Here is a 26,545-nt window from a genome sequence, read left to right as displayed (position 1 = left end):
AAAAAAAGGTGCTTAGGCAGAGAGTAGAGTATATCGTACAGGCATTTGAAAAGGACAGTATCTTCTGCAGCTCTGCGAGTGCTCCTTCCCTGACTCTCTGTACTCAAGCCTGAGCCCAGGAGTGATACATAGAAGGCACCAGCTGCTCTGGGCAGAAGGCCAGTGGGCCAGGCTACAGTGAACCCAGGAAGCATCGTGACACAGATGGATTCCATGGCCATCCATTTGGATACAACCTACAGAGCAGAACATTTCACTTTCTTATTCAATGCTCTAAGGATGAAGAGAGACATATTGCTCTCATGGGCAACAGGATGAGGCAGCTAATATGCTTGTACGGCAGCCAGTGATGGCACTGTCAGGACTGCCTGTCATCACTGGCTGTGCAGTCCATGAGAGCAGTTTCTGAGCAGCAGGAGGTCCTGGGCAAAGGAAAGGATGGAGTAATAATAAAAAACCACGGTGATCACTTGCTGAACACCTATTATGTACTAGGCACTTTAGAATCTCACTTGTTCCTATGATCACCAACAAAGGAAATTGAGGGTTAGGCATTAAATAATTTGCCTGAGATTACAAAGTAGTAAGTAGCAGAAAAAAATATTTGAATTTCAGGTTTTTAGGCTCTAAAATCTGTGGACGATGAGACGCTACCTATAAAAGACTGGAAAAGTAGTTTGTTGCCTAATTGATGGGGTAATTATACCAGCCTAACAAGTATTCCCTGGGACATACTGCTGTGATACAAAGAACATAAGAATGCCATGGATATGTAAAAAAATGTAACTGGCTATAACAAAGAATGCAAGTCTATCTGCAAGGTTCTTCTAAAGGGTTTCAAAGACAGGAGCTGAGAAATTCCTTTGGCAAAGTAAATTCACACCTCAATCTCCTCCACGATGGTTCTCAGGTCAGCTTGCTGGGATAAGTGGGATGCTGTCTGCAGAGCCTGGACCGTTCTGGAAGGTAAAGAGTAGAACTCTAATGAATGACAAGTCTCCTTTCATCTACTCACCCCTTCCTCTATTGGGACACCTTCACAAATATCTTTCTTATTCTTTAGAAGTATAAAAGTCTCAACCTTTAAGGAGCTTATTTACAACCTAGTTGAAAAAATGTGACAAAGACCATTACATTACAAAGACCGTTATAGATAGAGGAAAGGCAATCTGGGCAACAAAACCTGCAAGTACTGTGGGCACAGAGAAGAGTGAAAATACAGGTTCACCTCCTCTGAAAAATCAGTTTTGTCCCTAATGACATCACACATAGAACACTGAGACTAACTTAGGTTTAAAAGAAACTCTTACAGGGAACAAGATTCAATTGACCAAAGGTCTATTTGGCAGAAGCTGGCTGCCTGTTAATTTTCTACTTTTCTTACTCCGAGACCAAAGAAATATTGTAGAATCTACATATATACATTGTTGGATAGAATCTGGTGCAACTTTTCTGAAACCAGATTAATTCAATATGAACAGGAAGCATTCCGTAAATGCACGTGGAATGGCCGATGCTTGTGCTATCGTCATCCTGCTGGGTAACCTGTAAATCACTCATCCTAAGGCATTAAATAAGATGAAAGAAATAAAAGATTTGGTTCCCATATTTGTCAAAACTTCAAACAATACATTACTAAGAAAGTAAAAATTCCTATAACACCTACCCCTAAAAGATAACTATTCTCCAATTTATTACCTTAATAATATATTACATATATCCTTCCACGAGTACATACAAATGTACTTCATAATTATTAACAATGACATAGTACTGCACTGCTTAGATGTACCGTACTTTACTCACTTAATCTCCAGTTGATAAACAGTAAATGTTTTACTAGGTCACACAATGCTGTAACTGATAACCCTTACTCATACACAGATATCTACATATACACATTTTTTAATTTATTCAAGTGAAATTTCCATCATAAAATTGGCCATTTGTAAGTGAACAATTCAGAGGCAGGTAGTATATTTCACAATGTTGTGCAACCACCTCTATCTAGTTCCAAAATATTCCCATCAGTCCAAAATACAACCTTTACCTATTAAGCAGTTTCTTTCCATTTTCCCCTTCCCTCGGCCGCTGGTAACCACCAATCTACCTTCTGTCCCTATGGATTTCCTATTCTGGATATTTCCTATAAATAAAATCATACAATATGTGACCTTTTGCATCTACCTTCTTTCACTTAGCAGAATGTTTTCAAGGCTCATCTATGTTATAGCATGTATAGTATTTCCCTTATTTTTGTCCACTTATGAGTGGAGATTTCTGTAAGATAAACTTTTTAAGGTAGACTATGGTAGCTAGCACATAGCATATTATCTTAGGGGCACATAGGACTTTTTATTAGGCTCTATTCTCCTAATACAGATAACTTGAAAAATGTAAATGGTACTATTCTGGGTGGAATGGAGAAAGCTGAGGACCCCTGGTGGTTAAGCAGACTGCCGCTCAACCCTGGAATGGTTCCCTAATTCCCAAGAGAGGACTGGGTCTTTGTGTAAAACCATTTATTAAGTCAATGTGTTGGCGAATGCGGAGTGAGAATTTGTCTGCTTTCATCGAGATCATAACAATTTAGATTCCCTCCGTGGAAAACTAATTCCATTAGGATGACAAGTTGGAAAACAGAGGAGTCACAATTCACAAAGAGGGAAGCCTCACAGTATTCACTGACTCCTATGAGATGCTTGTTGTTATAATGCACTTGAAAAAATGAAACCTGAATTTCCAAACAAGATAAAAATCCCACATCTGCCCATGATAAATGCTGAGCCCAGCTAAGGCTGCTAGGATACCCTAGAAAGAATTTTTCAATTAAGATATCGTTTTTCTCTTCTTTGGCATGAATGAGCATCATGCTGGTAACAACCTCAGAAGTTTCTAGAATGAAATTAATCCACTTAAGTGTTTGAAAAGTTTTGTCACCAGCTTTAATTACTTATTCCCCAGCAAGCAGTTTCCTTCCATGTGGAGTAGTATATGCGAACACTAAGAAAGCAGACCCTGTCTTGCCAATATACAGCAGATAATTCAAAGAACTTGGGTTATAAGAGACCACAATGGCACCTTTTCAGATGGTTCACTCAAACCTACAAATAAGTTTTTTCCCATTCTAGTCAAGTTTATATGAACATGCATCTCATAGAATACGCCCACTTAAATGCAGAAGATGCACTTAGAAGAGTCCTAATTTATGTCATATTCCCTTAAATAGGACAAATTAGTAGTATATTATATAAGGCATCCTGCCAGTTTGATCTTCACGATAATCCTATGAGACAGGTATCATTCTCTCTGTTTTACATATGAAAATACTGAGGCTTAGAACCCTGCTCATTCATGGTCACAGAGGTATTAAGCAGAAGAGCCTAGATTTGAACACAGTTCTATCTGATCCCAAATGTGTGCTCTTTCTACCTGTATGCTTTCAACAAGAGAAGAGAAACACAAAATATAGTTTCGGCCTTTATTAACTCTTTGTTGGACACCTACCATGTGCCATGAGTACTGCAAATAAAGAAGCTTACGATCTAATAGAGATATAATTACAATTCAAACAAGGAGGTAACCAGCTCTCTAAGAAATCGACCTAAGAAGGAAGGGCTCTAGAGGAGAAGTAACTCCATTTGTGGCATGACCACTAAGAGCCAGGCACTGCACTAGGCTCTCCACATGTATTATCTCATTTAATCCTGACTCTTGTTTTATGATGTAAAGATTATTGGTCTCATTTATGGCCATGCCACCCTGAACAAGCCCAATCCCATCTGATCTCGGAAGCTAAGCAGGGTTGGGCCTGGTTAGTACTTAGATGGGAGACCACCTAGGTGCTGTAGGCGTAAAAACTAAAAAATAAGGGATTGTAAGCTGACAAGGTCTTTGCAATCTGTGAGGTCAACCAAGGGTTGTCTCGCCTAAAAAAAAAAACAAAAAAAACTATTGGTCTCATTTTATATATGAGACTCAGAGACTCGCCCAAAGTCACACAGCAACGAAGGAACAGAACTCATGTTCAAACCCAGGTCTAACTGATTGAAATGATGTACTCTCTTTTACATTTTCCTCTACTGGGGTTTTGAGGAAGGAGATTTTCCTTTTTGCTTGGAGGAAAATGGAAACATTTTTCTATAGATGGTGGCGTCAGAGTGAGGCACTGACTATGATATCATGACATGAGATGGTGGTGACTGGGGAAGCATTCCACAAGGGATTATAAGAAGAAATGAAAATAATATAACCTGAAACTGAAGGACCACAAGGGCCAAGCATTGGGCAAAGTGTGCACCAAAACATCAGTCCTGGGAAAAGCGTCAGGCCCAAAGTCACTAATTACTGGCCACATGAATATGAGTAGAGTGTGAAAGTGACAGAGAGAATGTCAACTGACTGTGAACCTTGCCCTTAACAAAGCTTCAAATTTAGAAACATTTCGGTTCTTAGAAAAACAAAAAACCAAAAACAGCTGGGAAAACAACTGAAGTATTCTGCAAAAGGGAATTTGTGTCACCAACCTCTTGCTAAATAATTAACAGGAGTCTAGGTGCTCCACTCTCTTTCAAGGGTTGCAATTAAATAGGAACATGGAGAAAACAAAAAATACATATACTATCTTGAATGAGGAGTGTCAGTGATTTAAAAAACTACATATACTCTTACTTTTAAGTTTAGTAAATATCATTAAGTCCATTACATTTAAATTTACAATAAAAGGAAAGTTGCTCAGTGTTTCTTTCCGGTAAGGTGCTTCTGCTTCACCTAAGCCTTTTGCTGAGTAGTAGACTCTACGCTCTGAGCACCCACCTCTCCCACCAGGCACTGTCCCTCACAACTTCAAGGAATCCCATAAGCCCTCCTGCAGAGCAGAGCAGAGCAGAGCAGAGCAGAGCAGAGCAGAGCCTCCACTGCCAACAGCTCACTGTGCCCTGGCCGAGCCTCAACAAATTCAAGAAATACACATGGCTCACTGGCCTCACGCTCTCTCAGTCATCTCCCACTCTTGTTTCTGGCTCTAACCTCAAAAGCCAACTTGGTCTCTATGTGGCAGTGTTTATGCTCTGACTCAGTATTTTCCTTCTGTCTGAGCAGCTTAGGGAAAGACGGTTTCTAGGTGAGCTGCATGAGGACTGGGACCTTACCTGCCTTAGTGCAATATTATACCTAGCGGTGCCAAGCAGAGCACCTGACACACAGTAGGAACCCAGAAAATACTTGCTGAACCAATGGATGAACTCTCTCAGGACAGGACCCGACACAAATGAAGCCTGAGAAGCACTCGAGATGATGACTCACGCTAGCACAGTCTCTTCCTTGCTGAGGCGAGCGGTAAGGGCACTGAGTGCTTCTTGGGAAGCCAAGGGAAGGCCAAAGCCGCTTAGGGCTGCAACTGCATGGTAGATCTGGGTAACAGATGAGTCTTCACTGACAGCTGCCAGAAGCAGATCTTTGGTCTCATTTGAAACAGAGATCTAAGAAAGGATTGGCAGACACAGTTTTAGAACAGGTGCTGATAATCTGTGGCAGGCATGCCAAAGATGGCACACAGAGCAACTGCCAAAGTCCCACCTGGCACATGATCATTCCCCCTCGACTCCTCAAACACCATAATTAAGTGTTTTTAAAACCTTAACACAACAATTGAAAAGATTCTGGCAAGTCACTTGTCTACTTATATGGTTCGCCCATGTTCAATAAAATGAATTTCTAGAAATCTGGTGTGGGGCATTCCTTCTTTACTTTGAGCATTTTTAAGTGTTAAAGGGAGATGGAAAGAAAAAAAATCAAGGCTTCCCCAAAGAAAGGCAACTACAAGAAAAAGTTATTTAAAATCCATGAAAAGTGAAAAGTCAGGGGGAAAATAAACTACATTTCCTTTAAAAAAAAAATCGCTTGAGAATGGAATTCCTACCCTAATAGATTTTTATTGTTAAAAAAAAAAAATCTGACACGACCCTCCCCTCTAAAACTATACTTTCCAAACTTTACAGTTTAAGATAAATATAAATGTAGGATGCTGGACTCACCTCACACCCTGAGAGGGCCTGGCTGGACTGGGCAGCATAGAAAAGGGAATCCACATTGCTGGGATCAAGGTTTGACTTAATGAAGGTACATGCTTTCTAAAGAAGAGAAAAAGTCAACAATAAGTGATGATATACACAGTGATTGGAAAAACCACCCATGTGTTCTGGATGACAAATAAAATTCTAAGAAATTTATGATGGCTTAAAGTATGAGCTACACATGATTTCTTTTTTTAAGCAGTTATTTTCCACAGGACACTATATTACCCCTAATTGCTGACTTCAAAGAAGGAGCGACAAACCTGAGAGATCTCTAGTCTTTCTGAATCCTAGAAAGGAAGGAAGAAGCCACTTCCACTGATTATCTGCCTGGTTATGACCTGTGCTGGGTGTTTATGATGCTCTTCCTTTGAATGTGCATGAGGATACTGTGATAGATAGTATCATCTCTGTTTAATAGAAAAAGAAACTGAAGCTTAAGAGTTGGTAAGTAACCTGATGAAGATGTCAAAGCTAAAAAGTGGCAGAGTGGCTCCTTTGATTTCAACTATACTGGGATCTCCACTTAGATGTCTGCAAAGCTAAGTCAAGTTGTACACATCTAAAATGAGCTTGAAACCTTCTATTCCTTACATGGACTTCCCAGTTCGTGTACGGGTGCCGCCATGCATTCAGTTACCTAAAACAGAAACCTGGGGCTTGTTCCTGACTCTTCCCTTTTCCTCAGCCTATGGAGTCTATCCCCTTTTCATTCTCAAACCCAACCCCTACCCTCTGGTCCTTTCGTTGCCTTATTTCAGGTCCTTGCCATTTCTTACCTAGATTGTCACAATCATCCCCTAACCGGTTTCAGGCCATGCTGCTTCAAGAGTGGTCTTTACAAATGCGACCATCTTACTTTGCTTTTAAAACCTTTGGGTGGTTCCTTATTGTCCTCAGAACAAGATCCAAAGTTGCTGATACAGTAGAACATGCCCTCGTGACTCACCGTCATTCTCTGTGCCAGCTTCATCATATCCCGACCTCCAATTCCAAAATCTTACCCTCCAGCCCACTGCAGATGCCCAGATATACTATGCTCTTGCCATTTATGTTTTTTGACCCTGCTACTCGCCCCTGAAAGGAGCACCCATCTTCTTGTCCTTCTTATCTGCCAAACCTGGTCTACTTCGTCTCTGCTCAGACGTCACCTCTCCCAATGATTCCAGAAAGCCTTCACCGACATTCATCCCAGGACCAGCCAGTTGTCCTCCCTCCTGAGTGCTCCCCAAAGCACTTACCACACTGTACTACCTCCCCCAGTGACAAGCTACCTGAGAGCAGAAACTTGATGAACCACCATCACAGTGCCTGGCACAGGACAGACACATAATAAATCCCATGCTATTTTTACTATGTTAAACTCCAAGAAATGTTATTTACTAGTTATACTGATATTTTGATTGAGGTCATATAAAATTCAAAATTTAATGGTAATAAAAACAGTTAAAAAGTAGGTGCTTCTGGGGAGTAGGACAGGGACTAAGGCGAGGTGGGCCATGCAATAGATTGTTGCTTTTCACTAATAGCTGTTCTATATTACCTGATATTTTACTGTGTGCATGTGTTACTTCAACAAAAACTTTTTTTTTTAATTTTATGAATAAACTTCAAAAAAACATTTTTATGAATAAAATTTAAATAAGAGTCTCAAACCAAATGAGTTTCAACTAGAAGTTTGAAAGAAACCAAAGAGAAAAAGGAAAGAGAGAAAATACTTCACACTGCACAAATTAGGGGTCTGAAGAAAATCTATTCGAGTCCATCCGTAGAATGTGAGTAAGCCTAAGACCTGTGCTTTGTCACCACCTGGTGTTTAACAGTGGAACGACAGCATCAGAGGCCCCAAACAATGAGAACAGTCACTGCTACCACTTTCAAGCACTGAAAACGTGTCAAGCCCTAAGTTCTAAGTTCTTTATGTGTATTTCTCATTTAATAAGAGGACCGATTTACTACGTCCTTTTATTATTTTAAGTTTAAAGTAAAGAAAATTGAAGCCTTAGAGATGCAAAGTAACTTGTCCAAGGTCACTCAGCTCTTAATTGAGGAACTGAAATTCAAACCCAGGCAGTCTGGCTCCAGAGTCTGAGCCATACAATCTTCATCTCTCAAGGGACCACTAAATGATCTGATCTGGAATAAAACCAGCATCATGCCTAAGTAAACAGTACCAGTGGCTTCAAAGCTCATGATGCTGACAGCATGGTTTCAACAGCAGAATTCGAAAAAGACCTCATGAAACAGGTCCTGGCCTCAGTAAGCCCACTTGGTGCTGAGGCTTCAGCCGGCCACTTTTAGCAGATTTGTAATTCCGACTGCAGCTGCCTTCCCATGTTCCAGACTCACCTTTCCAGCTGAAGGCTAAAATATGCCCATTCCCTATCTGTACCCCACCAATTTTCTGTGTCCTGTATTAATACTCCCATTATCCAAGCATCCTCCTAAGCAAAAAACATTAGCGCTTTCCTCTACCCAGCCTTCCCTACAACTCGCTCATCTGAGTCAGGAACCAAGTCCTACAGAAAAGACAGTAAACTCACTCTCATCTGCCCTTTCCCTTCCCTTGTTTCCTCCATTAACAGCCTCCAAATACTCCTTTCCTCTCACACTACGCTCTGTAATCTTGCCAGACCTTGTTACCATGCCATGTTATCAAGGAGTTAAGTACCCTGGTGAGAGCTCCCACGCCAGGTCCTTTGTAACTGGGCTCGATTTCCCATGTGCACTTTTTTTTTCTGAGGCTCACAGATGGAGTCACTTGCATTGAGAACCATAGTTTCAGGATCTCATGTACACTTCTTATACTTCCCCACACATCTCTGCTCCAGCTGCCCTGGGCAATCAACTCACTGCCCCTACAACACAACAAGCACTTTTAAGGCCCCAGGCTTAGTACAGGTTGTTCTCTCCCTCTGGAAGCCCATTCATATGATCAATTCAAGTTCTTCTTCTTAACAGGCAACTCCTATAATGTACTGACACAACTCAAGACTTATTTTAAAAATAAAACTTCCCTTGACCCTTCCTTCCCCTCCAGCTGCTACCTTCTCTCTCTTCTCATATAGCTAAACTTCTCCATAGAGCTAGCTGCCTATGCTAAAGTTTTCATTTCCTCACATTCACTCACTCCAACATGGTTTCCAGTGGCTTCCAAACTGTAAAAGTCAAAGGACATTTTCCAGGGCTCATTCTCCTCAACACCAGACAGAACTGATTACTTCCTCATTCTGAAACGTCCGCTTCCCTTCACTTCTGGGATTCCCCTCTGCCAACGCCCCGCCCCTCTCCTGGCTCTCTTCCTACTTCGCTGGTAGCTCCTCAGTGTCATCATCTTCTGCCTGGCCATTCAACACTGGAGTTTTTCAACTCTTAGGCCCACTTCTCATCCATCCTCTTTCCCTCCCTAGGCAATCTCATTCATGCCCATGGCTTCATCCAGAAACGCTATATAGATAATTCTCAGATTTGTACCCCCAGCCCAGACTTCTCTTAATGGCCACTAACATGATTCGAAGGCCATTCAAAATCAACATGTGGAAGACCAAATTCACGATCTTTCCCACACGAACCTAATTCTCTTCCCGTATTCCTTCCTATCTTGCGAAATGGCCCAGCCATCCATCTATGCAGCGAAAGTCAGAAGTCAGGGTGCTATCCCTTGTCCCCCTTCTGCATTCAATCTTGCCCTGTATCCCCCTGCCATGGTCCGTCTTCCATGAAGAAGAGAAATCTTTTCAAAATAAAAATTGGATCCTGATATTTGCTGCTTAAAATCAATTGCTCTTTAGAGAAAGAGCAAAATTTTACTTATGGCCACCAAGGCTCTGAAGCTCGGCTCCAGCCTTCCTCTTCAGCTTCACTCCTCTTTCTCCTACTCTGTTCAACACACAGCTTCCTTTCAGTCTCTCAAATGTAACCTGCTCCCTACCTGCACAGGTCCTTTGCACATGCTGTTTCCTCTGCCTGAAGTCCCTTCCTCCCATTTCCCAGTTAACTCCTACTTTCCCTTTAGAAATTCAGATCAATCATCTCTTCCTTCATTTAACAAATAGCTACTGAGTGCCTACCGCATGCCAGGTGCTATTTTAGGCACTGGAGATACACAACAAATACAATGAACAAAATTCCTGACCTCAAGGAGCTGTAATTTAGGGGGACTTAGAGATTTAAGTTCAAGATTTCCTTGGGAAAGCATTCCCTGACCAGGTCAAAGTCTCCTATTTATAATACCAGTTATCTCACCTTCATAAAACTTACCACTGTTCCAAATATTCATGTACATATCTGATTACCTGACTAATATTATCCCTACTACTAGAGTACACATTCCAAGTGGAGAGAGGCTCTTCTTTGTTCAACTCTAAAGCCAATGCCTAGCGCCATGCCCAGTACACAGCAGAAACTCACTAAATGAATCGTGTAGCAGCCAGCACAGATGGCGACTCCGCCTGAGCGAGGTTGGGGCTTATGGCCAGTTTTCTCGGCAGGCAGGGTGAGTGAGCCACTCCCCACGGCTGGACCCCCACAGTATTTTCCACACACTGCACGTGTCTCTTTGTACTCAGCACCTGGTCTCACTATACTGGTACCTGTCTCTCAGTAGATAATGAGCTCTGTTATCTTCTCAGCACTTAGCACAATGCCTGGCACATAGTAGATGCTCCACAAATGATGTTGCCTGAAAGAATGTCTGATTCTCTGCTCTCCTCGCCAATGCCAACAATCAGCGGAGTGCCTGGCCCTCAACAAGCACTCAGAACTTTCTGAACTAGAAACAAGTATATTTATCTTTATATGCACTCACCATGTGCCAGACACTAAGCACTTTATCTTATTATCTTATATAATCCTCACAACAATTTATTACTATCCTCAGTTTACAGATAGGGAAAGTGCTTTATTAACAAACAACGTGTGAACACTACATAATGTTTCCTGATTTCAGTCATGTATATACTACCATCACAATTTTTATCATAGCATGTATTCCACTTACATAATATTTTCATAAAATGAATATAAAACAATCCCCATTACTCTTAAGTCTTACAAAAAGCTAAGTAATATCTATAAAATCGCCAGTCTCATGTGCTTGTTTTTTAAAACACACACACACACACACACACACACAGTACTTGACTGCCAAAATGAAAAATGTTCACTCTTCACTCTTCAGACTTCAAGCTGGATTTGACCCTGAGGGCCAGTTTGTCAACTCCTCTAAAATCAACTCATTCTACACTCTGCTATTCTCAGAGCTGCTTTCTATTCTGATATTCTTATTAAACCCCATTTCTCTCAGTTTTGCTGTTAAAATATCCTGTGACAAAATAACAAAAATCTCCCCTAAGGCCCTATCTGTGAGAGCAAGCAACTCAGTGCATCTATCAGGGAGTTCTCTCTACTCAGCTAAAAACAAGTTCAGCAGGACCCATACCAACCACTACATGGAGGTGGCAGCAATGGAAACGTTGTCTCAATGGATGTACTTAGTGTGCACATCTAATAAGGAAATTCAACAGCTCTGAACCATCCATACAACTTCCTTAATTCTGTTACTTATAATGCACACACTGCATAATCACCACAGCACATTCTATATGCGATTAGAAGAATGAAGTGCGTGATTAACCCATTTATTTTCTGATTAAGAGGTACATTTCGAGAGCTCATTTCTATTAAGTTAAAGTTTACAATTCATTTATTCAACAAATATTTGTTGAACACCCTCTGTTCATCAGACATTAAGCAATGGGGATGACAGTTTGAGAAAAAAAATAAAACATCAATCGATGTACCATTAACCACTACTCTATAGAACAGTACTACTAATAAGAGCTAATACTTAATACTTACCACATGCTGTCACCATGCTAACTACCCTACATATATCACTTACATATATCAACTGAGTACTATTATTATCTCCCTCTTACAGATGAGAAAACAAAGGTTCTGAAAGGTTCAGTAAGCTGTATGGGTCACTCAGTTGAGCAGCTGTGAATCAAGATCTTGAAGTTGTCTGACTTTAGAGCCTGGATTATAAACATAAAACCACAGCTGGTCTAATCATCAACTATCCCCAAATCACACTGCACAGCAGCTGTCCGGATGGCTTCAATCTTACATCTTCAGCCCTGACTGAGGTACCCTCAAACTCATGACGTCAGCCGAGGACACCTTTGGAACTCCATGTGGAACTCCAAATCATGTGGAACTCCAAATCATGAGACAGATACAAAGGTATTGGTCTGGTTAAAGTGAGAGTGCCTCAGTCCTCCGTGATCCTCTTAGACTGAATGCCATGGTTCCACAGTTTGAAAATACCAGTAGAAATCTCATCCAGCATTTGAATCCACCAAATGTAACATTAACCCGATGTTCCAGTTTTATCTCCTACACCTTATAATACAAAACCTCTACTAGTCAAGAATACTCTGCTGCCACTCTCTCAATTTGTTATCTCTCTACCCCAGGCTGTCTAGACACTGTAGGCCTTCTCCACAGGGCAATATCTACACCAGGCATTGTCTGAATTTGCATGAATAAATTATAACTAGAAGCAAACATGTTTTAATATTAGTAATGTTGAGATAGCTACCACTTGAAGGGCCTTTTATGGATCGGTCACTTACTAGGCATGATATGATTTCACTTTATCTTTACAATGATCCAGTGAGGAAGTCTTCATAACTCCCATTTTACAGAGAGGTGGCACAAAAATTAAAAACATAAGCTAATTAGCTTTGATTCCTGTGCTCTTTCTTTTGAGATCAACTAATTTTATTAGGAGGTACATTCACCTAGAGGGTTTACAAGAATGTGATTATAAGGAAAAGTCTGGTTTCTTTATATAGATGACAGGAAGGAAATTGGCAGGAAAAAGAAACAGCTGTCAAGAAGAAATAGGAATAAGTGTGGATCCCACAGAGCAGGGATTAGCAAACTTTCTGTAAAGGACCAGAGAGTAAATATTTTAGCCTTTTGGAACCAGACAGTCTCTTCAGTAACCATTCAACTCTACTGTTAAAGTGCAAAAGCAGCCACAGACAATATCTAAATGAATGAGCATGGCGATGTTCCAGTAAAAGCCTATTTACAAAAATAGGCTTCAAGGTGGGTTTGACCCTGGGGACCATAGTTTGTCAATCTCTCTGTCATATGGTTCAGATGATGGTTGGCAGATAATGGGCAATTTACCTTACCTCTGAGCCTCTATTTTCTACTCTATTACAGAAAAATATTTCTGACTGTATAGAATTAAGACAAGTAACTCAAGATAACATATCCACTGCAGCTGGCACATAGGAGGCATTCAATAAATAATAGCAATGACTGATTCTAGCCTGGGGCAGGAACTATAAAATATAAACTAGGACGGCAGAAACTCTCGAAGACTTCTGGATCACATAAAAACAAACAAACCACACACATACACACACACAGACATCTTGACCCACTGGCAAAAAATGAGACATTTTGGGCATCAAAAAGAGTAATAACTGCAATGAATGAAAGACATCAACCGAGACTACCAGTTCTGGCCATGACAGAATTAAAAGTATTGAACTTATCTTACCATGCTGCCACAAATAACTATAAAAATGAACAAAATATATAAAGTTGAGACACTCGGCAACTGACAGCACAAGGCTGTGATCCTTGAAAGAAAGTAAAATGTATGGCAACAATAGCACAAATGATGGGAATTTAAATATAGAAATATACTGTTATAAGGTTCTTTCATTATTCCTGACATGGCAAAATAATAATTCAAAGTATACTCTGATAAGTTAACATGCATAATACAATCTCTAGAACAACCACTGAAAAAAATAAGCGGAGCTAAAAAGCCAATAAAAGAGGTAAAATAAAATGTCCAAAATATACTCAGTCTGAGGAAGAAAAAACCAGATAAACAAATAAAAACAAATAATAAGATGGCAGACTTAAACTCAACAGTATAGTCACATTAAATATAAATGGATTAAACTCCCCAATTAAAAAATAAAGACTGTCAAACTAGATTTTTTTTTAAATCCCTACTATATACCATTTATGAGAGAGATAGATTAGTGTGACAACAACTGAACCCACTGACCCTACTTTATTATAACTTAAAAGTGAAACAACTAGATATTATGTATTCATTGATAGGAAGCATACAGCACCATCTATGAAATATTTCAGAAAACTGACCTTGAATATAATTAAACCTCAAAAGCTAACTATCAGTTTATAAGAATGAAAGAGATAGGGAAATATGTTCAAAAACAGCATGAGGATGTACTCAATCAAAGGCGGACTATGGAAAATTCTCTGGGACAAGTGACCTGGCTTTTTCCATGATAAAAAGTATTAATGGGGTAGGGTGTTATAGATGAAAAGTCTTGAGAGATATCAACAAATGCAATGTGTGAACCTTGTTTAGACCTTGATTCAAACCAACTAATCGAGAGAACATTTTTCAGATAATTCTAGATAATTGCACATAGACCAGGAATTGAAATACATTAAAGAATTATTGTTAATGTGGCTAGGTGAAATAAAAGGATTGTCTTTATGTTAAAGAAGTTCCCTTTAGAGACACAAGTAAAATGGTATGCTTGGTATTTGCTTTAAAACATTCCAGCAAAAAAAATTAATAAGCAGAGGTAGAGTAAATGTAATAAAAATGGGAAAATGTGAATAAATGTTCAAGTTAGCACATGGTACAAGGAGGTTCATTATATGTTCTCACCACTTTTGTGAATGTTTGAAAATTTCCATAATGAAAGGTTGAAATAAAAGACCTGCTGTTCTTTTAACCTCCACTAGACTACAGCTTTCTGCAGGCAAGTGATTATGACTGGTTCACCACTGTATGCCCAGGGTCTAGCACAGGGGTTCAGTAAACAACTGCTGGATGAATGAAACTAAAGTATGCTAACTTATCGACCAGAGGGTCAGGGTATTCACCACTCTCCTCAGAAAAGGAATCTTGAAGGAAGCCAAAGGCAACCCTGAGGCAAAGGGGCTCAGGAGTGACCAATCACTAAAACACATTCCTCCTCTGAAGGATTATACTTCCCTGATCTGTCAATCCCAGGTATGGCCATGTGACTTGCTTTAGGCAACAAAATGAGAAAGATAAAAGAAGTGCCACACATCTCTTCTGAGCGGAAATTTTAAGAGCCATGCTTTCATCTGTCCTCTGCACAGGCTCCAGATAGACTGCTCCATCATGCTAAATACTAGACTAAAGAAATGTGGAACGAAGCCCCAGCTAACTCATGATGGCCATACGGTATAAGCAAAAAATAAACTTGTCATAAGCCACTGAGACTTGGGGTCGTTTCTATGCTAATACAGGGTAGGCAGAATTCTAAAGACGCCATCGTTAGATTTCCATCCACTTCTTACTCATTTAAACACAAATCTAGGAACTGCTATGAAGGGATTCTGCAGGTGTAATTAAAGCCACAAGTCAGCTAACCTTAAAATTCAGAAATTACCCAGGCAGTCCTGACCCATCCAGGTAAATCATTTAATAGCAGAAAGTTTCTCCAGCTGGTAGCAGAAGAGGAGCTAGATCTGAAGAGCAAGGACATGCCATTACTGATTTAAATGGGGAGGGGGTCACATAAGAAGAAATGTGGGTGGCACCGAGAAGCAGAGAGCAGCCCTTAGCTAAGAACCAGCAAGAAAATGGGGACTTCAGACCTACAACCATAATGCAGTTGATTCTGCCAACAACCTGAAGGAACCTGAAGCGGATTCTTCCCCAGAGCCTCCAGGTAAAAAAAAAGCCAAGCCTGACTAACATCTGCATTTTGACTCTGAGAAACTAAACTGATAATCCAGCCAAGCCTGCCTGGACTTCTGACCTACAGAACTAATAAATGAGTGTTGTTTTAAATTGTTAAGTGTATGGTAATTTGTTATGCAGCCATAGAAAATTAACACACAAGGCTTATATATAAGAAACCTGGCCCTAATTTCTTACCCTAGCTATCCATGCTACTATAATAAATAAAAAGTAAATTCACTTAAGACTGTTCCTAAATCCAGGAAAGGTTTTAATCGTGATGCATTTTCTTCATCATCTTCATCAAAGGTCCAAGAAGCATATCAAAATTGCCTGATGCAGAGACAGTGACTGTTTAATAAATCTGAATGCCCCCCATCTTGAATTCCTTCATTATTTAATAGCCACACGCGGGGCATTTAACAGGTATATGTAGTATTGTACAGTTTTACTCAGAACTACGATAAGTTTCTAGAGGATCTATGACTTGCTCTTCTTTATATTCTGCTAAAACACCTGGCATGGTCCTAAATATGCATTAGGCATTCCAAAAAAAAAGATGCCTACTGATATAAGTATTTTCATATTGTATTACCCTTGGTCATCTTCAAATAAGCAAGAGCTAGTTATGAAGTATACAAAAAAACCATAGTGAAGAGATGAGGCCAGCAAGACAAAAGTAGCCTTACCTTTACATCTGGCACCTGGGCCCCAAGGCTGCTGAGTCCCACGATGGAGTAGAAAGCAGATTCCAAACTGGTGAAAGGGCGGTCCAGTGAGGCTTTCAGTCTCTCCACATCATGCCTGGTGAGGTAGTGAGTGGGCGTCAGAGCCTGGGTGCTGGCTATGATTGTCAGGGCCAACAGGAAGACAGTGCTTGAACCTTGAGGGAAAATGACTATTAAACACACTCCACACTATTCCAAAGTTCTATACATAGTTCCAATGACAATGCACACCAAGGTCTGGGAACCAAATCATCTAAGGAAGGGTGAAGGAACTGGGAGGTTTAACCTGGAGGAAAACCTTGGGGAAGTGGTGGAAACTGTCTTCAACTATCTGAAGGAATGCTCCCAGCAGCCTGTATGTGCCTAAAATACAGGACTCATCCCACCATTTTCATTTCAAGTACATTACTAATGCCGGTGCCTCTCAGGACAGACCCAACCCCAAATCTTCACCATGGCTTTGCCCACCTCACAACCAGATCTCTTCCCTTATTCTTCTTCCATCTTTGGCTCTCTGACCTCCTCCCTGTTCCTCTAAGGAGCCATGTTCTTTACTACCTAGCACTTTTTCATACTTTCCCCTACTTAAACTTTGCTTAAATTTTACTTCCTGATCCCAATTCAAGTATCTTTTCCTTAAGAAGTCCCCTGACAGTCCTACTTTGGGTTACATCCCAGTACTATAAAGCATTGAAGAACATGGCCTCTGGGGACAACTTTAAATCCTAGTTCTGCCATTTATTGGCAATGTGGCTGCAGCAGTTACAATGCAGCCAGCCGGTGCCTCAGTTTCCTCAGGTGTAAAATGGGATAAAAACAGCACCTATCTCAGGGTTGTTAAGAGCATTACATGAGTTAATACACAAAGATCTAAGAATATGACTGGCATTTAACAAGGCCTATCTAAACCTTAGCTACTACTTCATTACCATTGTTATTTTTGTTGTTACTATATCCATTCTTAGCAACCTGTACTTCTATACAGTATTTTTCATAACTGTAATAGTGTAATGTTTGATGCCTCTGCTAAACTGTAAACTCCGTGCTGATAGAGACTGTTTCTCTTGTTAATCCCAATATTTCTAAGTCTTGCACACTGCCTGGCACAAAGTAGTACTGAATTAATATTTGCTGAATAAATAGAAATAAAATTAATCTTCACCTACTATGCCGAAGGAATAAGAAGTTATAGGAGTGGTACATTTTACTTTTCATTAAAAAAAAATCACACACACACTTTTGAATGGGCTGTGTCATGAACTGTCTGCCATCCAAGTAACAGTAGTGGCAAGGCTAACATTACAGTCCTAACTCCTCTGCCTGTAGTGTCAAACTTAGTTTGAACCAGAACACTTTCAAGAAAGGCATTATTATGATTATTATGTCCATTTTACAAATAAGAAAACTGAGGATCAGAGTAGTCTGCACATAGCCCGTCTCGGACTCAAACCCAGGTCTAACTGTAGTGTTCACACTCCACTATTTTTTGAAGGATGTTGTAGAAGGGATGCTTACATTGGAGCACGAAAGTTACTTCTGTTTAAGTCCTTGTGTGTGTTAAAGAATGTGAAAGCTCTTTAAAAAAAAAAATCTAGAAAGAGATCTATATAATGTGGAGTATTTATTCATCAAAAATTTATTGAATGTTTACTATACACCAAGCATTGTTTTGCTGTTAGAGATACAGCAGGAAACAAAACAAACAAAAACCCCAACCTCATGAAGCTTACATTCTAGTGGGAAAATTAAAATATCACACAAAATAATTAAGAAAAATTATTTAACATGTTAGGTTAAAAATAAAGCACAGAAAGGATATCCGAGAAGAGCGCATTTTAAATATGGTAAGCCTAACTGAGAAATAAAGATATCGTAGTAGAACTGAAGGAAAAGAAGGAACCAATCATGAAGATACTTGGAGAGAAACAAGCCCAAGAAGAAAAGCAAGAGCAAAGACCCTGAATCAGGAGTGTGTTTGTTTTCTTACATCAACAAGAACAGTATGGCCAGAGAAGAGTAAGCAAAGGGTGAGATACAGGGACAAGGTAACAGAGGTAGCAGAGACCAAATCCAGAGGGCCTTGAAAGTCATTAAGAACTCTGGCTTTTGCTGAGCAAGTTGAGAGTCGCTGAGAAGTTCTGAGCAGAGGAATGATTGGACTATTTTAACAGGATCACTGTGTTGAGAATAAACAATCCTGTATTGAGACTATACAGGAGTAAGGACCTAAAGAGGGACACCAGTTAGGAGAGACTATTGCCATACTCCAAGCAAAAAAAATGATGATGGTCTGAAACATTTGACAGCAGTAGAGGTGGTGAGAAGTAGTCACAGTCTGGCTAGAATTCGTAGTTAAAGCCAGAATTGCTAACGGATAGAATGATGTGAAAGAATGAGAAGTCAAGATGCTAATGCTGAATCCCCAGTGCCTTGTGTACATGCATGTACTCAATATATTAAGATCTAGTGAATGACTGACTAGCATTTCCCAAGCTAGACTGTAAATTCCCCTAACTCAGCATGTCAGAATCCTAATCTTCCCACCTCACATTAATAACAATACCTTTTTCGGCTAAAATTTACATACTTAATATGTCGGGTATACACCCATACTATGCTAAATACTTTGCATGTGCTGAGTCTAAATCCTCAACATCCAAGTGGGTTCACAGACAAAGAAATGGGGAGTCAGAAGTAGTTACCTGCCCTAAGACACATAACTAGCGGAGAATCAAAATGTAGGCAGTTTGAATCCAAAGTCTGTTAACAATTCTATTACTCTCAACTTGTAAATAATGGAGCAGCGAGCCACTGACTTACTGTTGTTACCTTGGCAAGTGACTTCCCTTCTTGGGATTCTATCCTCCCTACCATCTGGTCAAGTGGAAGTAACAATAGTACACATTTCCCACGTTGCGGGAGACTACAGGAGACGGCACCACGCAGTTAACGAGTAATGCAGTTAACTTTACTGAGGACTCAGTGCCACGCACTGTTCTAAGCGATGCACGGAGATTCAATACTCAGCAGTTTATGAGGGAGACAATGTAACTAACCTATGTTACAGAAGAGAAACTGAGGTGTAGAGGGATTAATTTGCGCCGGGTCACATAACGAATACGTGGCAGACTGCAAGTTTGCACCAAAAGAATCTAACTTCAGAACTTATGCTCTCAGCTCCCAGAGAGGTCATTTTTCTGCCCCCTTCGCTAAGAAGGAAACTATGGCCCAAAGAAGGACGATTTTGCCACAAGCTCACTTAAGCCGCCTGGCCCGGGAGCCCAAGCGAATCAAATGAATGAGTGAAGCCAGACCTAGGGTTAACCACGGCCGCCGTCCCCCGGCTGGGCCTCGGGGCGACCCGTAGCTCGTCAACGTACCCACCCCCACCTTCCGACGGTCCCCGACGGTCCCACTCGTTCGCCAGCCCTCCCTCAGACTCTCGATCCCCGGAGAACCCGAGCCCATGCCCCTGGCCCGCAGGGCAAGGGGATCCCGCCTGGCTGGCTCCCGAGTGGTGAGCACTAGCCTCCCGCGGGCAACGGCCCACTCGCTGAGGGGTGCTGGCCGCGGGGCCCTGTCATCGAGCCATGCGCAACGCCTCACCCGGCGGCGCCATTCCTCGGAGCAGATCCCACCACGGCCCGAGCCGCAGACTGACTTCCGCTCGGGAAAGTGGCTACAGGAGAGCGCCGGAGGGGACGCCGGGGACTCGCAGCAGGCTCCGCGTGCTGGGATGGGCTCTAAGCACAGGTCAGTCCGCGCCGTCCGGCTGGACCGGGCCGCTCCCAGTAGCCACGACCGGAATTCCAGTGCTTGCGCACAAAGGGCCCCACAGTCCTCGCGTACAGGCCAGGTCTGCTTCCCCCCGGCGCCGGGGCCCACTTGGAACCGACCGCTTCGCAACGATCCTTTTCCGGGCGCTTCAGCGACACGATTGGACGAGGCTTCGGGAGGGCCCGAGACGGGGCTTCCTCTGATTGGCCTATCTCGTTGATTGGCCGATCGCACTGTCACTCAGTTGTCTCTTCTCAGCCCGGCCAATTTTAAAGGAATGGGAAGGGTTCAGGGGGGAAGTGCCGGCGATAGTAGAAAGTGGTTGATTTCTGTTGTGTAGAAAATGATAGCAATGTCCTCCAAAGATTGTTTTATTTGTTAATAACTGACCTATGATTGACGTTTTTTCTGATTTGCAAAGCATTTGTGTGGACTCAGCGACTCTTCATAATAAGCTTTGAGGAGCATATTAACTAAAGTTTACAGAATTAGGAAATAACAGGCTCAAAAATGAAAGTGACTCATTAAGAACTAAATAATAACTAACGCCACTTATTGAGCGTTAACAGGATAGCCCGACAGTGTACTAAGCGCTCTATTTAGACTATTTCATTTACTGCTTACTTGCAAGGCAGGAACTCCAGGTCTGGAACTTGCTTGCACCTGGGCTTTGGATGTTCCGAAAAAACCACCAGCAGGACCAAAGTGGGTGAAACATGTCTTTTATTACTCACGAGGCAGAGGGGCTCTGATGGCAGCCAGCTAAAAAAAAAACTTTTGCTGCCCAACAGCAAGCAACCTTTTATACACACAGGCAGAGGGAGGGATCGCTCACTGGGGAGCAGCCCCCGGTGCTGCGAAACAAAATTCGTCATTTCCTAGTCATTTTACTACATTTTACCATTGTCTATGCTTTTGTGGTTGCTTATCTCTATTATATCTGTATAGTGAAAATACTATACGATAGTGTGCTATTACGCATTTCTTCCCAAAGTAACATTGGTAGCTCGATTTGGCCCACAATGGGAATATTTATACCATAGAATCAGCTAATGCTGCAAACCAGGTCTTGATTTTGTAAACAATAATAGAAACGAAACCATTTTTTAAAATGGAGCTGGAGATGCCATGCCAGAGGAACTACCTTGCACATCTTATGTCTCAAACCTTGGAATGTTAAAACAGGGCAAAAGAACCTTTAGACTAGACCTAAGCAACCAAGTTTCCCAAAGAACTGTTTGCAAAGATAACAAGAAAGCAGTATTGATGACTAATAGACTGATGAACACCAAACTGAAAATTAAAAACATTGTTTAGAATTAACACCACTATATTATGTTATCTTCAACACTAGAAATTCCCCCCGTGTATCAATGTAACTGTTCCCCTTCCCTTTTTCATAAAGACCCATTGCCTTTGTCTCCTAATCAGAACATTATTTGGTCTTCTACCTGAATAATGATTCCCAAATAGCTATTCTTACTGATCTCAAATAAATGTTTGCCTCTCCCTTTGAAAGGCGTTTTTATTTTTAGGTTAACAGTTTATTGCTTTGTTATTGTCTGAGCCTAATGGTGGATAAGATGTTAATAGAGGTTAAACTTTAAAATGTGTTATGTCTATAGACTTTATATTATGAATAGCACAAAAACTTGAGGAAATATTCCTCTACTATATGAAAACTATTATCCAATAAACAATGTCATAAATGAATGAATGATATATTAGGTGTTGTGTGCTTTAGAAAAATAAAGAGTGCGGGGGGTGTTCTATCTCAGTCTCTTTTTAACAGCGGCATAGTATTTCTTACCTATCCATTCACTCCCCGTGAGGCTGACAATATGCTAAATGCTGGGGATACACCTACAACCATGTAGACAAGATTTCTCTCCTCTTGGAGTTTATAGTCTAATAGGAGACAATCAATAAACAAACACAAATGGACTTGATAATTGTAGATGACTAAATACTATGGGACTGGGGTGGGGAGAGGCTACTTAACCTAGATTGGTGATCAATATGCCTCTGAGAAGGTGAAATTTAAGCTTTTACCTGAGTGATGATGAGACAGAAGCAGCCCTGAAAAACTAATTTTTCTAATCCCCTCTTTATTCCTAGAATCTGTAGTCGGGAAGAAGTAGTGATCCCTTGTGCTTCTGACAGTGATTCAGGAAGTGTGGATTTGCAGCTGAGCAACTTAGAGGATATTAAAAAAGGCCCAAGTAGCCTTGAACTTACAGGTGAAAAGGGAAAAGGATAAAGAAAGGGGCGAGGGGTGGGTATCTCTTTTCAAGTCAAATGGATGGGTGACCAGACCTTGACTAGACTTTGACAATAAATTTGGTCCCTGACTTTAAGACCTTGGAATATGGTTGGCAAAATGAAGTAAGAACATTATTCTAGACATACAGGAGACTAGACTTGGTCCAGAGACAAAGAATCCTGCTAACTTGCACAGAGTCTAAGAGGTAGAAGGATTCTGAGACGGCAAAGGTAGGTGTGGGTGGAACCTGGATTGAGCTACAGAATAACTACCTTTCATGTAGTCTACAAACATTTATTAAATACCATTTGCTAGGCACACAAAAATGAACAAGACTGACATGGTCCCTGCCCTCACGGAATTTACATTATAGTTCTGAAAAGGACCAAACTAAATTAACAGACAATGAAAGTAAAATAAAGTAATTATAAGTTGTAGTAAAACGCCATGAAAGAATCAAACAAGGGGCTGAGACAAAACATTAGGGATGAGAACCTACTTTCAATCATGTCTGCCAGAGAACACTTGTCTGAGACAGTGCTAAATAAACCTAAAAGAGACATCAAGGACATGAAAGAGCAACCCATGTGAGAAGTAGAGAGAAGAGTATTCCAGGTAGGTAGAACAGCATGTGCGTGAGAAAGGAAAGACTATCGTGTATTTGAAGAACTACATTCGCTCATTTGTACATTTATTCAAGAAATATTTATTGAAGCCCTACTGCATTCTAAACACTGATCTAGCTGCTAGAGATATAGCAGTGAACAAAACAGACACAGTGTACTCATAGATAAACAAATGACTGCAACTCAGTATAATATGTGTAATTGGGGGTGGAATTGGAGTAAGGAGCAAATACAGAGCGGTCTATTAGTGGCTAAGGGGATGAAAAATGGGCAAAAAGGGGATTCAGGAAAGGCATCCTGGAGCCAAGCCCTGAGGGATGAGTAGGAATTAGATAGGCATGAACAGGTAAGGGAAGGTTGGAGAGAGGAAGGAGAAACATGCAAGCAGAAGGAAAGCCTTTGCAGAGATAAGAGGTGAATGAGAACAGGGCTTCTAGTGGATGACAAGAATGTGGCAGCGAGTGGGAGGAATTTACAGAAGAGGCTATATAATTCAGGAGACCAAAAGGAGTACAAAAGTGGAATGGTAGAAACCCTCAGATGATAGGTATACTAAGAGAGAAATAGTAAGACTATTTGCCCAAGAAGAATAGGGATTTGGTATTGGAAAACAGAGAAAGTAAGTATATAAAGCTACATGAAGAGGAAAACGATGCCGCCATAATCATTGTCACTCAGTGAGCAAAAGGATAATATTTGCCAAATATCAGCCAAATTAGGTAGGTTCTATTATTATCTCCATTTAGGAAATGAAGAAATAGGCTCAGAGAAAGTAAGATCACACGAGGTCAGAATACTAGAAAAGGCAGAGCAGGGATCCGAGCCTAGGCGGACCAATTCTATAGCCTGTGCTCTTAATCAGAGTATATCCCAAGTCAAGAAGGAGATACCTGAAGCACTTGCTACATCCTGGTCTAGTGGGAAGTGATCAGCAAGGGACCGCTACTGTCTTTTGAGCATTTGTCACCACAGAGTCATAGACTTTTGAATTTGAATAATATCTACCATTTAAGTACATACTATGGACCACATACCGGAATAAGTCTTTTGCATGTATTTCCTCGCAATAACCCTGTTTTACAGGTGAGGAAACTAAGGTTCCGAGTGGCAAACTAACTTGATAAAAGTCAAACAACTAATAAGTGGGAGAGCCAGGATTCTAGCCAATGTGAAACAGATGTAAAGTCCATCTTTTAACCACCCTGCTATAGCTCAGTCTTAAAGGTTTTTATAGCTTAGAAGGCCCTTTGAAAACATTGAATTGTGATTGAGAAAACAGACAGATAGGGAAAAGAACTTGGTCCAAGTGTCAGAGCAAATAGTGACATGAGACCAGGACCTATCTTTCCTGATGTCCAGTGGTTCTCCCCACTAAACTATATAACTTTATGTAGCACAGAGGCAGCATCTGATGTCTTTCTTTTAGTGTTAGACTCGGACATCTCTGATATCTTTGGACTCCCGAAGGAATCCCTCACAGATAGCTTCAGACACCTGACCCAACAGGGCCCCCTCGGCGAGACCACTGTTGAGAAGCTGATCGAATCCATCCAGGAGTTTTTTAATGGGGAGCTAAAGGTATGACAAACAATCTTTATGAGTTATCCAACTTATTCCTCCATTTTAACAAATACTTTAAACATTTATTACTTCTTTATTATACAAATAACTTATAGGCTATAAAATTGATTTATATTTTTACACATATTTTTATATTTATATCTTTATAAACATTTATAAGTTGTATTTATATTTATACTTATATTTATAAAAATTATAGAATTCCTATAAAAACAAAACGATAATAAAAAAGTTAAAAATTAATTTTCCCTAATCCCACTCTCCTGAGATGACTACTGTTAACATTTTGGTATATATATTTATTTTCAGGTTTTTGTGTGTGCGTGCATACAAATGCATGCAATTATAGAAAAATAAACATCAGAGATGATAGGAGAAAAAAAATTTTTAGATCAATAGCTATAAATCTATATTATTCAACTTAATACAGTATTCCTTTGCTTCGGTGAAACATTCATTCATTCATCATAAGCTTACCTAACAGAACAATTTATCTTAACCTGGGGGTAAAGGAAGACATTTCTGAGGAAGTAACACTTGAGCTTAGATCTAAGGAGTGAATAAGAGAAACTAGGAGAAGTTAGAATTGGAAGGAATGTTCCAGAAATAAGAAATGTTGTGCTTAAAAACCTGTGGCACAAAGGAGCAGAACGTATTTGATGATCTCAAAGAAACTTGGTATGTTTAAATCATAGTGTCGAAGGTATCTGTCATTTGTCCACAGACACTTAGGTTGTTTTTGTATTTTGGCTATTGTGAATGATGGTGCATGAACAAGGGAGTGCAAGTATCTTTGAGATCCATATTTCATTTCCTTTGGATGTATATACACACACACGAATATTTTTGGTTTCTGAAAATCCATCAAGCTTTACATTTTCTCTATAAATAATGCCAATAAAAAAATTAAAAACAAAACACTTAAAGTCAGAATGTTGGTCTTCACTTTTGACTCAGACTATTCTTTATACTTCATGTCATAAAAGGTTTCTTTGTAATGAATAAAGGGCTTGGATTGCTACAGTGAATTTGTGGGGGAAAGTCCATTTCCTGCCTTGACCTGGATCCACAGCTGGTCAAGGAAGTAAATGAATAAGAAGGTAATTTTGTCAGAGTATTACAAATGCCACAATAGCAATATACACATGTAGTTTATGAATATACTTAGGAAGAGAACCTGCCCCTGCTTCAGGAGAAAATGCACGATCCGAGTCTTAAAGGAGATATAGATTTTAGTCACTAAACAAAAAGAAACATAAAGAATTCAGAAGGTGCAGAGAGACCCAGAAGCAAGAAAGGGCAGCATAAAAGTTAATTTAGCTAAAGCTCAGAGTGCTGTCAGGTAAGGCAAGAGATGAATTTGAAGAGATTAGCTGGGGTCACATTGGGAAGGGCCTTGCCCCCCATGGGTGCAATTACAAGATTTTTGATAGGGAGTTTACCTGATCAAATTTGCAGTTTTTAACAGATGAATCTAGGAGAGCTAGGGGAATAGATTGAAGAGGGGCAAAACTGCAGCAGAGAAACCCAGTGTTGGATTGTTATACGAATCCAGGTGAGAAAGTATCAGGCTGTGAAATTAGCTTCTTGCTGTGTATTGCTACTTGCTCTCTAGAGAGCTTATACCAGTTTATACCATCTATATGTAGAAGGGGGAAAAACTGAAAGAAATTTTTTCAAGATTGTGGAATTATTGATGTCTTTTA

General features: G+C 40.4%; 2 protein-coding genes across 5 annotated transcripts in view; one reads left to right on the top strand and one right to left on the bottom strand.

The window, feature by feature from the left end:
* The window catches only part of RPN2 (ribophorin II), a 51,404-nt gene extending 30,906 nt beyond the window's left edge, over positions 1 to 20,498 (bottom strand). For 3 of the 4 annotated variants that reach the window (XM_039864293.1, XM_039864295.1, XM_039864294.1), the window contains exons 1-5: positions 20,199 to 20,352; positions 16,554 to 16,747; positions 6,036 to 6,131; positions 5,305 to 5,480; positions 884 to 959 (exon numbers count right to left, since the gene is read on the bottom strand). In XM_039864293.1, the coding sequence (XP_039720227.1) occupies positions 884 to 959; positions 5,305 to 5,480; positions 6,036 to 6,131; positions 16,554 to 16,747; positions 20,199 to 20,211 (555 nt within the window). In that variant the 5' untranslated portion in view covers positions 20,212 to 20,352. Of the gene's footprint in view, positions 1 to 883; positions 960 to 5,304; positions 5,481 to 6,035; positions 6,132 to 16,553; positions 16,748 to 20,198 lie in introns of all 4 variants that reach the window. The other variant, XM_039864296.1, reaches the window with a different exon arrangement.
* Positions 19,286 to 26,545, top strand: part of MROH8 (maestro heat like repeat family member 8) — a 45,865-nt gene continuing 38,605 nt past the window's right edge. The window contains exons 1-3 of the mRNA XM_039864292.1: positions 19,286 to 20,345; positions 22,488 to 22,609; positions 24,691 to 24,836. Of these exons, the coding sequence (XP_039720226.1) occupies positions 20,059 to 20,345; positions 22,488 to 22,609; positions 24,691 to 24,836 (555 nt within the window). The 5' untranslated portion in view covers positions 19,286 to 20,058. The remainder of the gene's footprint in view (positions 20,346 to 22,487; positions 22,610 to 24,690; positions 24,837 to 26,545) is intronic.

This window comes from Pteropus medius, unplaced genomic scaffold (genome assembly GCF_902729225.1).
Source record: "Pteropus medius unplaced genomic scaffold, Ma_sr-lr_union100, whole genome shotgun sequence".
NCBI lineage: Eukaryota > Metazoa > Chordata > Mammalia > Chiroptera > Pteropodidae > Pteropus > Pteropus medius.
This window is presented reverse-complemented; position numbering and strand designations above follow the sequence as displayed.